This window comes from Oryzias melastigma, linkage group LG21, assembly GCF_002922805.2.
Source record: "Oryzias melastigma strain HK-1 linkage group LG21, ASM292280v2, whole genome shotgun sequence".
NCBI lineage: Eukaryota > Metazoa > Chordata > Actinopteri > Beloniformes > Adrianichthyidae > Oryzias > Oryzias melastigma.
The window spans coordinates 18,426,507-18,440,179 of record NC_050532.1 but is presented as its reverse complement, the minus strand read 5'-3'; the positions used below and the strand labels follow the sequence as shown (position 1 = coordinate 18,440,179).

At 36.7% G+C, this 13,673-nt stretch overlaps 1 protein-coding gene across 3 annotated transcripts in view; it reads left to right on the top strand.

Moving 5' to 3' along the window:
* The first annotated feature begins 714 nt into the window (after positions 1–714).
* Positions 715–13,673, top strand: part of stk39 (serine threonine kinase 39) — a 19,450-nt gene continuing 6,491 nt past the window's right edge. Inside the window, exons 1-14 of one of the 3 annotated variants that reach the window (XM_024286982.2) lie at positions 716–1,085; positions 2,960–3,072; positions 3,201–3,309; positions 5,010–5,148; positions 6,080–6,135; positions 6,438–6,547; positions 6,620–6,721; positions 7,264–7,397; positions 7,476–7,524; positions 7,663–7,728; positions 10,892–11,014; positions 11,557–11,586; positions 11,917–11,973; positions 12,596–12,657. In XM_024286982.2, the coding sequence (XP_024142750.1) occupies positions 980–1,085; positions 2,960–3,072; positions 3,201–3,309; positions 5,010–5,148; positions 6,080–6,135; positions 6,438–6,547; positions 6,620–6,721; positions 7,264–7,397; positions 7,476–7,524; positions 7,663–7,728; positions 10,892–11,014; positions 11,557–11,586; positions 11,917–11,973; positions 12,596–12,657 (1,256 nt within the window). In that variant the 5' untranslated portion in view covers positions 716–979. Of the gene's footprint in view, positions 1,086–2,959; positions 3,073–3,200; positions 3,310–5,009; positions 5,149–6,079; positions 6,136–6,437; positions 6,548–6,619; positions 6,722–7,263; positions 7,398–7,475; positions 7,525–7,662; positions 7,729–10,891; positions 11,015–11,556; positions 11,587–11,916; positions 11,974–12,595; positions 12,658–13,673 lie in introns of those variants that run through there. The other 2 variants (XM_024286985.1, XM_024286983.2) reach the window with 2 other exon arrangements.

The following is a 13,673-nucleotide window of genomic DNA, read 5'->3' as shown; positions in this document are numbered from 1 at the left end:
AACCCAAATAGGGTCAGATTAAATCATTGATTAGAGCAGCCCTTCAATTTAAGAGGATTAAATCACGCTGTATTGGGTTTGGATTTAGCAAAAAGGAAACTAATTTAATTTTTAATGACAATCAATCAATCAATCAATCAATCAATCAATCAATCAATCAATCAATCAATCAATCAATCAATCAATCAATCAGATTATTTTTTAATCTATTTTAAAATCGCTTATAGCCAAAATTATACTAAAAAAATGTAAAACTTGTGTTGTCTTGGACATAGTTTCTGCAGAGAGGCAGTAGATCATTAGCAATTAATTTCTGAGTTGTGGGCGGAGCAACCACGCCCCTTTTCTCAACCCCGTTGCGGAACGTAATGGAAAGCTTGCGACCTGCCAAGTGTATTTTCTATGTCATAAATATGTTCTTTTTCAAGCATAAATTTTTCGCTCTGTTCCTGATTCACAATGATTTCAATAAAGAAATACTCACACATGTATTTTTAAGCTTAAATTTCTTATGTCATTCATTATTAGAAACATTCCACAAGAACATGCAAGTACAGTCTGTTTGGGATGAAATCATCCAGGAAGTTTGTTTAAAAATATTAAAACATTGCTTGATAAAAAAAAATCCATTTACGTATTTCCGTATTTTCTAACATAACGTCCTCGAGTGTTCTAAAAAGAAGCGAACAGAGCGTTTAAATGGGGTCATTGTGTGAAGCGATAGTGACACATCGTTGAGTCAGCCGGCACGTGTGTCAGTAGGCGCGCGTGTGCGGCTGCGCGCGCGCACACGTGTGTTCCGTTATTTTCCGGGTTGCGCTCAGTGAGAGTCGGCTGTGGAGCAGCTCCCCCGCTGACACTACCACCGAGGAGGAGGAGGAGGAGGAGGAGGTGAGGTCAAACCTGACTGTCTCTGCCCCCCTCCAGCACAGTCGGTCGCGGAGGCTGCTAACTAGCGCAGCATCCCTTCACTGGCATCATGGCGGACCAAGGCGAATCCCCGGCTCCCGTCCACCACCCGCAACCGACGGTGACAACCAGCTGGCCAATTACCAGAGAGGCGTACGAGCTGCAGGAAGTCATAGGTTAGTATGCGAGGAAGTCTGCTTCTGATCACGGAGAGGGGAAATGAGCAGTCGTGAGCGGCGGGCGGAAAAGGGCCTACCGGCATTTATTTAGACGTGTGTGAAATGCAGCTTCTTCTGTCAATCCTCAGCTATGCGGATGTCTACGGAGCGTCAGCGGCGTCCACACATGCATTCACGAATGTCTCAGAGCGACTTCTCTACAGCCTCCTCTGTGACATGCAGGCTTTTAAATGATGAGTAAAAAGATCATTACTGATGCTGTTTGGTGCATAAAGTACTTTCTGTACTAATCAAGCAAAACTATGAATTGTAATGAGATGTACTAGACAGACATAACTTGATTCATTTAGTGTCTTTAAAACATGTTTCTCATAGAAAGTTTTGTTCACAATTATTTGCAACAAAACCTTGTTGGGAAAGTTTATTTTTGACTATTTTACTTTAATAGTAATTAAATTACTTAACTCATTCCTTAATTAAAAAAAGTACTTTTTTTCTACTCATACAAATTCTCAAGGGTATAAAGCAAACAAAATAAATAAAATCCACACAAATAAATTGAGAAAATGTACACACCAACATAGTATATAGACATAGTGGCAAGCAGTTCATTTCCAGGATATAACTTGCAATTAACTGAAATGTTTTGCCTTCGTTTTCAACGGATTCGTCTATGTCCAAATTTCCACGCTCTTTATCTTACTTTGACCAATCTCCAATTCTACATCAGTGCGCATGCGTCAGTAACTGTTTTTGACCCAACTGATTACACAAATGTATTTTTTATTAATCACCGATGGTTTCACTACACCAAAATGTGAAGTAATGAGAGTTCCTGTAGTCCAGTAATTGTAATTTTGATACAGAAATTTGAACTGTAACTTGTGACATTACTCAGTTTTAAATTACAGTAGTTCATTACTTTGTAATTCATTACCCCCAACACTGACAATACAACTAAAATACACACTTTAATAAATACATATTAATATATTAATCAATTTCTATTCCTACGATCCATCCAGATTGATCTGTCTGAGGAAACTTGTTAATCGTATCAACCTGTACTATTAAAAAATTGTTTAAAAATAAAAAAAAGAATAAATTACACTGGAAAATACCATTTGGATTGAGTTACAGGAAGTTTATTTTACTGTAACATAAACTAATATTGACTATGAATCGTATTGTCAACCTTAGATCATGATATGAATTGAATTGTTGAATCATTACACCCCATAATACTTACAAATATGATAATCTTTTACAGTTTTTAGTTTTATGATTGTCTTTGTTGCTGATTGTCACAGAGGAACAAGCATAAACTGAAACATAAAGTTCACTCACACATTTTTCATTGTGGTATTGACTTCCACTGATTTGCAAACAAAAGCAAAAAATAATATACTAGATTAGTGGAAAACATTTCTTTAGTCGGGTGTTTGACAGTACTTTGTCAAGTAGTAATACATGCAGAATTCTAGTGTTTGGTTTTTGTTTAAAAATCAAAACTTATTCAAAGTTGTGTAATGATATTTTTGGTCAATACTAATAGTGCTGCAGCTGTGAGTGAGTCCACTTCTCTCTAAAACAATTCCCATGTTTTTAACCACACATTGACACACAAGCAGTTGACGTGCACTCATGCAGCATCTTGGTGTACATTTCTTAATGACCTGATCGATAATTGGTCCGTTTTTATTTAAAAAGAAAACAATCAGTCATGTATTCCAGCGGTTTCAGCGGCTACACACGAAACACAAAAGAGGTGACTCAAACATGAAAGCCGAGGCAGTGGTGCAGACAAGAACATGATCTTCCAGCTGTGTGATGTGAGTCCCTCTTGGCTCACCGCTCTGCTGTGATTTCAGGCAGCGGAGCCACAGCTGTGGTGCAGGCAGCCCTCTGCACCCCCAGACAGGAGCGCGTGGCCATAAAGAGGATCAACCTTGAAAAATGCCAGACCAGCATGGATGAACTATTGGTGAGTAAAATACCCTTTCAGTTTGATTTTGCATATTTTTCCACTCTTTAAATTTGCTCTCACAAGCAAGAAACAGCACTCAATTTTGATATCTTGTATAATAAATAATATCGTTTTTCTGCTGACAGAAAGAAATTCAAGCAATGAGTCAGTGCAACCACCCAAACATTGTTACTTACTACACCTCCTTTGTGGTGAAGGATGAACTCTGGCTGGTCATGAAGCTCCTGAGTGGAGGTAAGCTTGTTCTTGATTTAACTTTGGTACATTTCAAAACCACACTTTGATCATATAGATTCACAACTTCATTTCTGCCTTTGCTTATCGTAATTCTATCCTGTCATGGAAGGAATTTGAAGCTTCTGTAATCACCAAAATGCATTATGTAAAGACTTTTTAAAAAATTGTATTTGACCCAAAACCATCATGAAAATACTGCAATTTCAGTCTTACCAACATAAAAACCCAAGGTACCCGGTGTCCCACATGTCTCCATACAAATGAGAAATAAAGCACTTATACATATATGGTTTTAGCATGTATTTTTAAAAAAATATGTCAGATATCGAGATAATGCATTTGAATAAAGACCAAAATGACAGTCATATAGAGCATATTATATAAATAAAAATGGTTTATGCGAAAATGCGTCAATTTTTCCTATGTATGGAGACCTATTGGACTTCCTTTGTATTAATAACTAGATAAATTGTATTTCTTTTTTTAAAGTTTTGTTCCTTTATTTTTTAAATTGCTTTTCCTGTGAAAAGATTGTACCATTGCTGGAAGCTGAGTACTAAATTAGCTTAAGACATTTAGATTAAAATGCTAAGCTAATGCAGTTAGCATCATGCTAGTGTTAGCAATCTCAACATAGATGCTAGCTTTAATATAATAAAAGGGCGGAGTGCAAAATAATGAAAATGGTTTTATGAACATGTTCATGATGGAGGACATGAATAGAGAAAATTCAGCTTAATTTTGAATGTTTAAGTGTTTCTTGACTCAAATTGTTGCTAACGTTAGGTCAAAAAAAGGTTGGGCTTGTGAGGGGCTGTAAGCTAGCAGTAGAGAGTGTAAACATACCGATGTCTGGAAGCAGGGACAGGCGTATTCTGCACCAATTGTCCCGCACACAACTCAAAGACAAATTTCTAATGAACTCCATTCTCCATACTCCATTCACACTGCCATTCTGCAAAAAATGTGTCCCAGAAAACGATAGTTTTTTTTGATTTTGGGTAAAAACAGCATAATTATTATTAAAAGACCACTGGATACGATTTTACAACAGATGAAAAGATAATCAGAGTGGGACTTCACATTGGGAATCTATAAAAATGCTGAATAGTGTAAATATGGAAAAGAAGTCCAAAAATGGCCACATTTTAAACATCTGCACGTCATAAACCATTGCTAATAAAAAAAAATTGCATGAACATTCCACAGTTTAATGTTAATTCACTACGTTTTAAAATTGGTATGATATTTTTATCGTAAAAGTTGTTGGAGGAAAATGATTTCAAAGAGGATTGTGCATTGTGTATCCAAGAATAATAAAATGATTTAGAGAAATAAAAGCATAAAAAGACCTGAACAAAATAATAGCTGAAGCGTGTCTATTGTTTAAAACATCCTGAAGTTATTGCAGCTAAAAGTTTTTTCTATTCATTTTAATAGGCAAAAATATTCTGTAACTTAGTTAAATTGCTTTAAATAAAAAGTAGCTGAAATTTTGTTAAAGGAATCAATAATGTTATTTATAGCTGAATGGTTAAAAGCATCTGAAAATATATAAATGGATTTAAAAAATGTGAAAAATATGGCAGACAAACCAAACTAATCCACACTGCCATCAGAAGCTATTGAACCAGTTTATCGTTAATAACAGAAATAATTATGTAAATATGTTGTTGTCTTTTTCAATGTCTTTTCAGGATCCATGCTGGATATAATTAAGCACAGGAGCAAAGAAGATGATAAAAATCGAGCTTTAGAGGAGCCCATCATTGCCACGATTTTAAAAGAGGTTTTAGAAGCCTTGGATTACCTGCACAGAAATGGACAGATTCACAGGTAAACCTGAACCAGCGCTCAGACGTCTCTATGAAATGCTGCACAAACCACGGATTCCTTTTTAACCACATGTTTATACGACCACCATCCTAGCCGTGACAGCAGCAACACAGTTCCTTTGAGAAATTACTGTCTTACCTGCACCAAACAGCACGTTGCCTCACCTCATTGCATGTGTTGAATACTGTGGCAGATCAGCTGTGACTGTCAGTTATGCTGGCCCATAACCCAAACAACGATAAGAAAGATCAAAGCAAGGCATTACGAAATCTCTGGCCCAATTCCTGAAGGCATGAAAGGATATTTGAAATTTCAGGATCATTAAAAGGAAAAATAGTTTTTTAAGGTATTCATAAGTTCATGTTCGACTCAGCTGATCAGTAACACGATTATTGAGGGGCAAAACATTTCTAATTTAAGTAAGTGTTAGCTTGTTTCTGCAGTAGAATTCCTCTTATATTTCCAAACTGGAACTACTTTCTGCTGTAGGCAATACAGTTAAAACTCAAACAAGTACTACGGATTACATAACCCATGATACAGATAAAAAGAGCTCAATATTCCTTTATTTCATAACGATTTCCCATCCCATTTAACCTGTTTTCTCTGGGTAATTGAATTTTAAATGACTCTATAAGAGGTCTCAGATTTTATTGTCGCTTTAATGTCACACAGATGACTGTAGACGCAAAGACGAGCGTTTTTAAATTTGTCCGAACAGAATTCATGCTCATTTATTTAGCTGAGTTGTGCTGTTTTACTCGTTTCCTGGACTTCAAGGTCACTGAAACCCAGACTTAAACCTCAGTCTGCCCTGTGGGCAGAGTTCTGGGCATAGTGATGGTCACTGGGACATGCTAACATGATTGGAAAAATCAATTCTGTTGCATGTGACTGATGTTTCACTCCATTACTGTTCCGTTGACCTCAGGGATGTGAAAGCTGGGAACATATTACTGGGAGAGGACGGATCTGTCCAGATTGCAGGTTTGTTAAAAGCTATTAAAAGCATTCACATCCAGTTTTATTCACTTTTATTGGATAATATTTTTTGTTTTTTGGAAATACTAGAAATTATTTGGATGCTTTATTGTTTTTCTCCTTTTGCTGTCCGTTTTTTAATACACATTTTTTTACAGGAGAAAATATTGATGCTATATATTAGAAATAGATTTTTTCTATATATATTCTTTAATGTTAGAGTTAATAAAATGCTAATATAAAATTAAACAATCAATCAAAACAATAACGTTTTACTCATTTTAAACTTTTTATCGTGTGATTTTTAGATTTTGGAGTAAGTGCATTCTTAGCAGCAGGGGGCGATATGACTCGAAACAAAGTCAGAAAAACATTTGTCGGTACCCCATGTTGGATGGCTCCAGAGGTGATGGAACAGGTGAGTCCATGACGCAAATGAGTTGTTGTTGCTACAGTCGTACTCATGCATGATGTGCTTTCACCCTCACAGGTGCGAGGCTACGATTTCAAAGCAGACATATGGAGTTTTGGAATTACAGCTATAGAGTTAGCAACAGGCTCCGCCCCCTATCACCGCTACCCCCCCATGAAGGTGAATCTTTTTGGACCACTTGATGTTTCTTCTTTTTTGTGTCTCTAGATATTGCACCAAAAACAGCACTCCAATGAAAATTGTGTTTTTAACATGCTCTTGTGGTACTTTTCTCGTGCAGGACATGTATAGTATGATTTAAGATTAAAACTGCCTTTCGGAGTATTTATTCATTCAAATTGTGATGAATCAGGAGCAGACAAAACAAGTTAGAGAAAACTGAAATAAACAGAACAATTTTTACATGAAAGCTTCAATAATTTTGTCCTACAAATATTTTCTATCTTTAAATATGTATGGTTAGACATATACCTTGTATTCTTAGTGGATTTATCCTCTTTGAATTAATATTTTGTCATTATGTTTTCTATTTTTAGAACAAATCTAAAAAAAAAATTTTTTTTTGCACTTTCTAATCCTAACGAGTGAAACTGCTTTATCAGTTTGCCCTGCTTCACAGAGCAGTTCCTCATTTGAGTTTCTTTTCCTCCCTGACACATGTACTCCTTGCGACTGACTGTCTGTGCAACGTTTGCTCTCAGGTTTTAATGCTCACCCTGCAGAACGACCCTCCCTCTCTGGAGACGGGCGTCGAGGACAAGGAAATGCTCAAGAAATACGGCAAATCGTTTAGAAAGCTTATTTCAATGTGCCTTCAGAAGGAGCCTGCAAAAAGGTTTGACTCCAGCCAAATATTTATGATGTTGATCGCTGTAAAGGAATAAATAAATGTTTGTGTCTTCCTTATCTGCAGGCCGACAGCTGCCGAGCTTTTGAAGTGTAAATTCTTCCAAAAGGCCAAGGTATTTGTTCCGTCTCTAAGTGTCCATCTCTATTTGTTTTCTTATCGATCTAGCAGTGATTTCAGGAATATATTGATTAATATGTCGTTTATAACTTATATGGATGTGTGATCCATTTCAGTTTTTTTTGTCTTGCAGAACAAAGAATATCTGGTGGAAAAGCTTTTGAGCGGTGCACCAAAGATTTCTCAGAGAGCAAGGAAGGTATGTTGATATAAACATCAACTGCTAAATAACTCAGTTATTGGCTAAACAGGAAAGAAATTGTGGCACTACAGTTCTCCACTCAACCACACTGTAAGATTTACTGTCAACACAAGACATGTATTTCCTTCATATCCTCAAATACTTTACAGATATTGTTAAAAAAAAGAACAAAAAAACATGCTCTCTGCAGAATGTCAGCCTCACCCAAAGGTTTTGTTCTAATAAGCTAACAGCAAGGAGCTCATTATTATTTAGTCTGTTTGCTCTGCTGCTCCCGCGGTGCGTCCAGGAAGTGCAGCCTGATGCTGGCTTCATTATCGTCTGCCTGGATGCCGGATCAGGCGATGGAGGTCGGAGCAGGCGGCACGTGCATCGCTGACGTGATAATTACGCAGGAGCCCGGTTGAGTGGCAACAACAAAAGAGGGGGAAATGTGCTGACTGTTAAACATTCTATAAGGAAGTCCTATACGAAGCACAGAGTGTATGTAAAGTTTGTTACATTTGCACACAATCATACGATGACTCAGCTGTTTATGAGAAGTTAAAGACAGAAAAGAACATCTCAAAAGGGTGCAGACATGGTAATGTTCAGCTGATTGCTTGGGTTGTGGAAGTGGGTGTCCTCTAGACCCAGTGTCCTTTTTTGTTTTGTGCTGATGTGACCTGCAGAGTCATCTGTAAACTCAGCAACATTAGCAAGAGCCTGCAGAGACATGCATTGTCATCCTGGGATGTTGTAACAACTCCCAGTCCTCCTAACTCTGTGTGTGACCACCTTTGGTCTCCCCACTTCTTTAATCTGAAGGGATTTCAGTCTTTTCTGACTTCTGCTTTCTCTTATGCGGTGAGCTTATGCAAGTCAAAGCTGGACAGCGTGTACCCTTTCAGAGGAGACATACTTTAGAGAATGAGAAGGAGACGAAAGATTCTGTTTCCAGTGCAGTAATTATCAAAAAATGACTTTCAAGATTAAGGGAAAGCTTCAAGAATGCTTCTTTTATATTAAAAAAGGAAATGAGAACAAGGAAATTACTTCTTGCAAACCCAAGGGTAAATTTACATTCAGAAACTGGACATACATTGTTATCTATGACCAGCAGGGGGCAGCCCAACACACAAACTGAAGACCAAATTGTTTAAGAGGAAGACAACTTCTTCATTAATCATTTATTACACAATTAAAACAATAAAACATCAAATGAATTGATATTTAATGTAAACATATAGTCTAGTAGTAGTAGAAAAATAATTGAACTTTTTTTCTTTTCTTTTTTTTTTTTGCTGTGTGATCATGTTCTGCGTCTGAGTGCAGTGATCTGTATCTGCTGAAGGACTCTGAGCAGAACTGAGGCAGCCTTTGTTCTCTGCGAGGTTAGAAAGTGAACCTGACACCAGCAGAAGGGGAGCACTTCTTAACTCTGACTCTCTAAAGCTGGAGGGTTTTTTATGGTGCTACAACTTTACAGATTTTGTGTTTTGTCCTCTCTCTAATACAATGGAGCATATTTTATCCCACACTCGACTGCACCCGTCGTGTCCTGATGTACCGCACGTGTTTCCCGACTGCAGAGCAGCGATAAATTACAACCCTCGCCAATGACTCTATCTGCTTAGTTTTACAAGCTCCGTCTGCATTACAGCTGTGTTGATTTAGCTTTTTAGCCGTATTTCTGTCCTCCTGACACATTCAATTTCTCATCACACTCCTCAGTCGTAAAGTTTTTAGGAGACTTTTCATTGAATTGCAAGCGTTGTTCTTGGTTATGATTCAGTTTTCTTTACAGGAAGCAGTGATACTCACTGACCACAACATTACCTGTATCTGTCACAAGAATAAACCAAAACAGTTGAAGCATTTTAGTGGATTCATGCACAGTAAAAATGACTCACTAAAAAGTCAGTTTAGGGAATTCAACCTTGTAAAATGTGGCAAATTTATATGACAACAGAAATGGAAGCTTTGTGCAATATTTAGAAGACACAGTAGAATCTGTACAATGAACACCCTGTGACAAAAACTTGAATTTATTGAATAAAGTGGAACATGGCTTAAAGAAAACAAAGATTGAAACCATCACAAAAGAGGATGTGAGTGAGAAAAAAAGAAAAAAAAGGAGCATGCAAAGGAAACTGAAACCTTGGCTTTAAATACACTGAAGGACAACCAGCACAAAGACAGTAACTCCACTGCTTTAGCTTCATCATTAAAGGAGAATAGAAATAATTAGTCTAATTATAACCACACAATCATACAAAAAATCTAAAATTAGCAAAATAATGGAGAAATTCTGCTCAACAGCAGAAGTTTCAGGAGTTATCTTTGCACAATTTGACATTTAATTCTGTCTTAATATGTTTTAAAGTCCAACTTCATTCATTTTTTATCTAATATAAAAGCATTCCCATCATTTTTTTTAATTGTAATTACTCAATTATTAGATGAAATAAATAAAAAAAAATATTTAGTAGTTGTTTAGAGCAGCACAAGTTCATCAAAAATTAGCCTCTTTCCTTCATTTCCTATCATTTCGTTGTTTACACTCTCTTCTGCCTCTCTTCTAGTCACTTCCAACCCAAACCTAACATTAGCGGTGCAACAAAAATTCCAGCTCAGACGAAGAAAACAAAGACGTTCATGGATCTATTCATCTGCAAGTGCATCAGAATGGCTGTTGTAGCCTTTGCATTTCACTTAGCAACTACACGCTTTTCAGACGCCGTTTTTTCGTCTGCTTCTAATTCACAATGGTTTGAAAAAAGAAATACCCAGAAATGCAATTGCTTAATTTCTTTGTATATGTCCTCCATCATGAGAAGATATTGCTAAAAGAAAGTGTTAAAAACACAATTTTCATTGGAGTTGGTCTTCAATGTTTTTTCTCTGCTTTCTTGGGTTTGTTTTAATGAAAAAAATCGTTCTCTGGTCCAGCTGTGGTTGAGTCAGCTCACCTTTTTATGCATCTGCTTGTAATGCCAAAAATGTGCATCCTGGGAGTGTTGATGAAAGCAGGCTTTAAAAGTGCTAGTCAGCACTGGCATTTAAAGAGCCTCAGTGGAATTAAAGATTAAGCACAGCTTAAACAAACAGATAATGAATAAAAACGTATTTAAATATGGTCTTAATTGCATGTGTTTGCTATTTCATTTCAATGCTCCAGGTGAGGAGAGTCCCGGGCTCCAGTGGACACCTCCACAAGACGGAGGATGGAGACTGGGAGTGGAGCGATGATGAACTGGATGAGGGCAGCGAGGAGGGCAAGGCAGCCGTCAATCAAGGGAGGGTGAGGGATATGACACCAAAAAAAAAAATATATATATATATATATATACATCATTATTTTGTATTGTTGTGTTTGTTAAAGGCCTTTACATTACATTTTTACAGTTTCTGCATGGAAACAAATACCATTTCTAACCCAGTAGCTGGTACAAAACTTCCCCCACTGCCTTCCTGCCCCTCCAATCACTAAGTTTCTTTAGCTAACTCAGAGAGAATGTCACGAGGAGGCTGTAATGAGCCGGAAGTTAACTAAAATGTGAAGATGTGGGCTGCAAAGATGAAAGAGCTTTAGAAAAACACGACCAGCTGCACAGTTTGATGCAATAGATGATATTTTATCAGCAATGATGATGGTGGGAGGTCATTTACAGTTTTTTTGTTTAAACTTTCTAGCAGTTGAATTGAAATTAGATGGGATAGCTGGAAAATGCATTGCATTGCATGACTTTTCTTTTCTTTTATTCTAACTCTAAACAGAGAGAAAAGCAACATTTCTACAGCACGTATGAACATTTCAACATGTTTGATTTTTTTTTCCTCCAGTCACGAAGGGTCAAATACGAGGCCAAGGATGTAAGTTAGCTTCTCCTCTCATTCACCCGTCTTAACATGCAGAATGTGTCTTTTTGCTGGAGAGCCAGGGAAGAGGCCAAGTCCCTCTTAGCTTGATACATTTACCAAAAGGGTGTTTTTTTGCAATTGCAGTTAATTGGATTTGGCAGCTGCTTGTGTAAACTTTGCAAAACTTTTACAACTACCTGCTTTGAAGAGTTTGATAAGAACTTTTTTTGTCAGTTTGAATCAGATTCTCTGTGCTGTTTCAATGAGATGAGCTTTGATTTGATATTTAGTGACAATTTAAAAGCATTTGCACAATTATGCCTCTCGTTTTTCTCCTCCTAGAATGAGGAGGATGCCAACAGTGTCCCTATAGAAGGCTTGTCTGTTCAGCATCCCCAGGTGAGGGATTCAGCAGAAGCGGCACTAATTTGTCATGATTCAATGACTTTGATGGAATAGTGTGCACGTTTGTGCGCACGCGTCTGCGGTGTGTGTGTGTACGTATCGGTGCCCGTCTCTAGAAGCGGATGCTCTCAGCAGGAACTGCTCAGATGGTAAATGGTTGCCTACCAGACAGTGTCAGCTCAGCGGCTGGGTGGATCCCAAACCAGGAGTCACTGCTATTGTAACCAAATTTCTAAGCTTTTTTTTTATTTGAGAAGTGGTCTTGAGCATATTGAGGTGGACTTTTTGACCCAGTCTGACGGCCACCGCAGCCTTTTCTTATTTTATTCCACATTTGTCAAATAAACTGCTTGTTTCTGTTACAATACATGTTAAACACTCGCACAACCCCTATGTGTTGCTCCTTTTCTTTCCCCTAATGACTGCCCCTGCAGCTGCAATTAATGGATTACAGTTTATAAATGGCGGATTGACAGATATACACACACACAGATCTAGGTTATTTTCTTTATTTTCAGAAAAAGCTTTTTTGTATTTTTTTCTTTATTAACATGCTGATTTTTTAGATCCTTAAAAAAAGTATTAACTGTTTACTACCAAACATTTCATGATGCAGGTTGAACCATTTGAGAATGCGGCGTTCCTTAAAGGTGCGGTGAACATGGTGCTACGGCTAAGGTGAGTGTCTATCACTGAAAAAACTAAGATAACATGTTGGTTTAGAATAATGAACTGTCATATTTCAGGAAAAGCCACTGTAGAAATTGACATTTCATATTCTTTTTTCTTTTATTACTATATTATAGCAACAATTAAAATTAAGGTCAAGCTTTTTCTACATAAGAATTAATTAAGTTGCATGAAATAATATAGTTTGAGATGATCAAGATTTATTTATACAGACATTTTTAGTATGTAAAATAAAACAGGAACAATAGTTGCAACAAGGATTTTAAGTTGGTGGTGTACGCAACTTATATTAAAATTATTATTTCTCAAAATTATACAAATTTAGAAACAAATCAAATAAATGCACTCCGGTGATTTTAACAAATTATGCTTAAATTATGCTTAAAATTGGATTTGAGTGTAAAAAATGCAGTTTGACAGAGCGTTTTTGTGATGTAGAAAAAAAAAAAAAAAAGAAACTACGGCAGGATAGATCCAAAATTGCATTGGGCACTAAGCTAGCAGGCGAACATGTCAACAAAAGGATGATGGGAAATGGGGGTAGGCATACGCTACGCCCACAGTCCTGTCCACAACATCTCTGATCAACTACAGCCGTTCTGCAGAAACTATGTCCAAGAAAAACTGTCCTAGGAATAGAAATAATATTTAAAAGACCAATAATAGATTGCATATACATTTTTACACTGTAAAATCATTTTTACATCATCTGTTTTATTGTTTTTAATACTTGTAAGCTGTTTAAATGGTAGTAAACTGAAACTACCTATTAAAATATTAACAAATACATAAATAAATAAAGCAACCAGGAATTTATTTCATCATCTGCCTTCAAGGCAAAACCTGCTTTAGACAAAGTTGCAAAAGTTTTATGAAGTTCAAAACATAAAAAAAAGAAAAAACTTTATTTGTGTAACTGTATATTGACATTTGGAATGTTATGAAGTGTTAGGATAATATGAGCCAGGGGAGAAAATACTCAAACTAGATTTGCAATTCCTGAA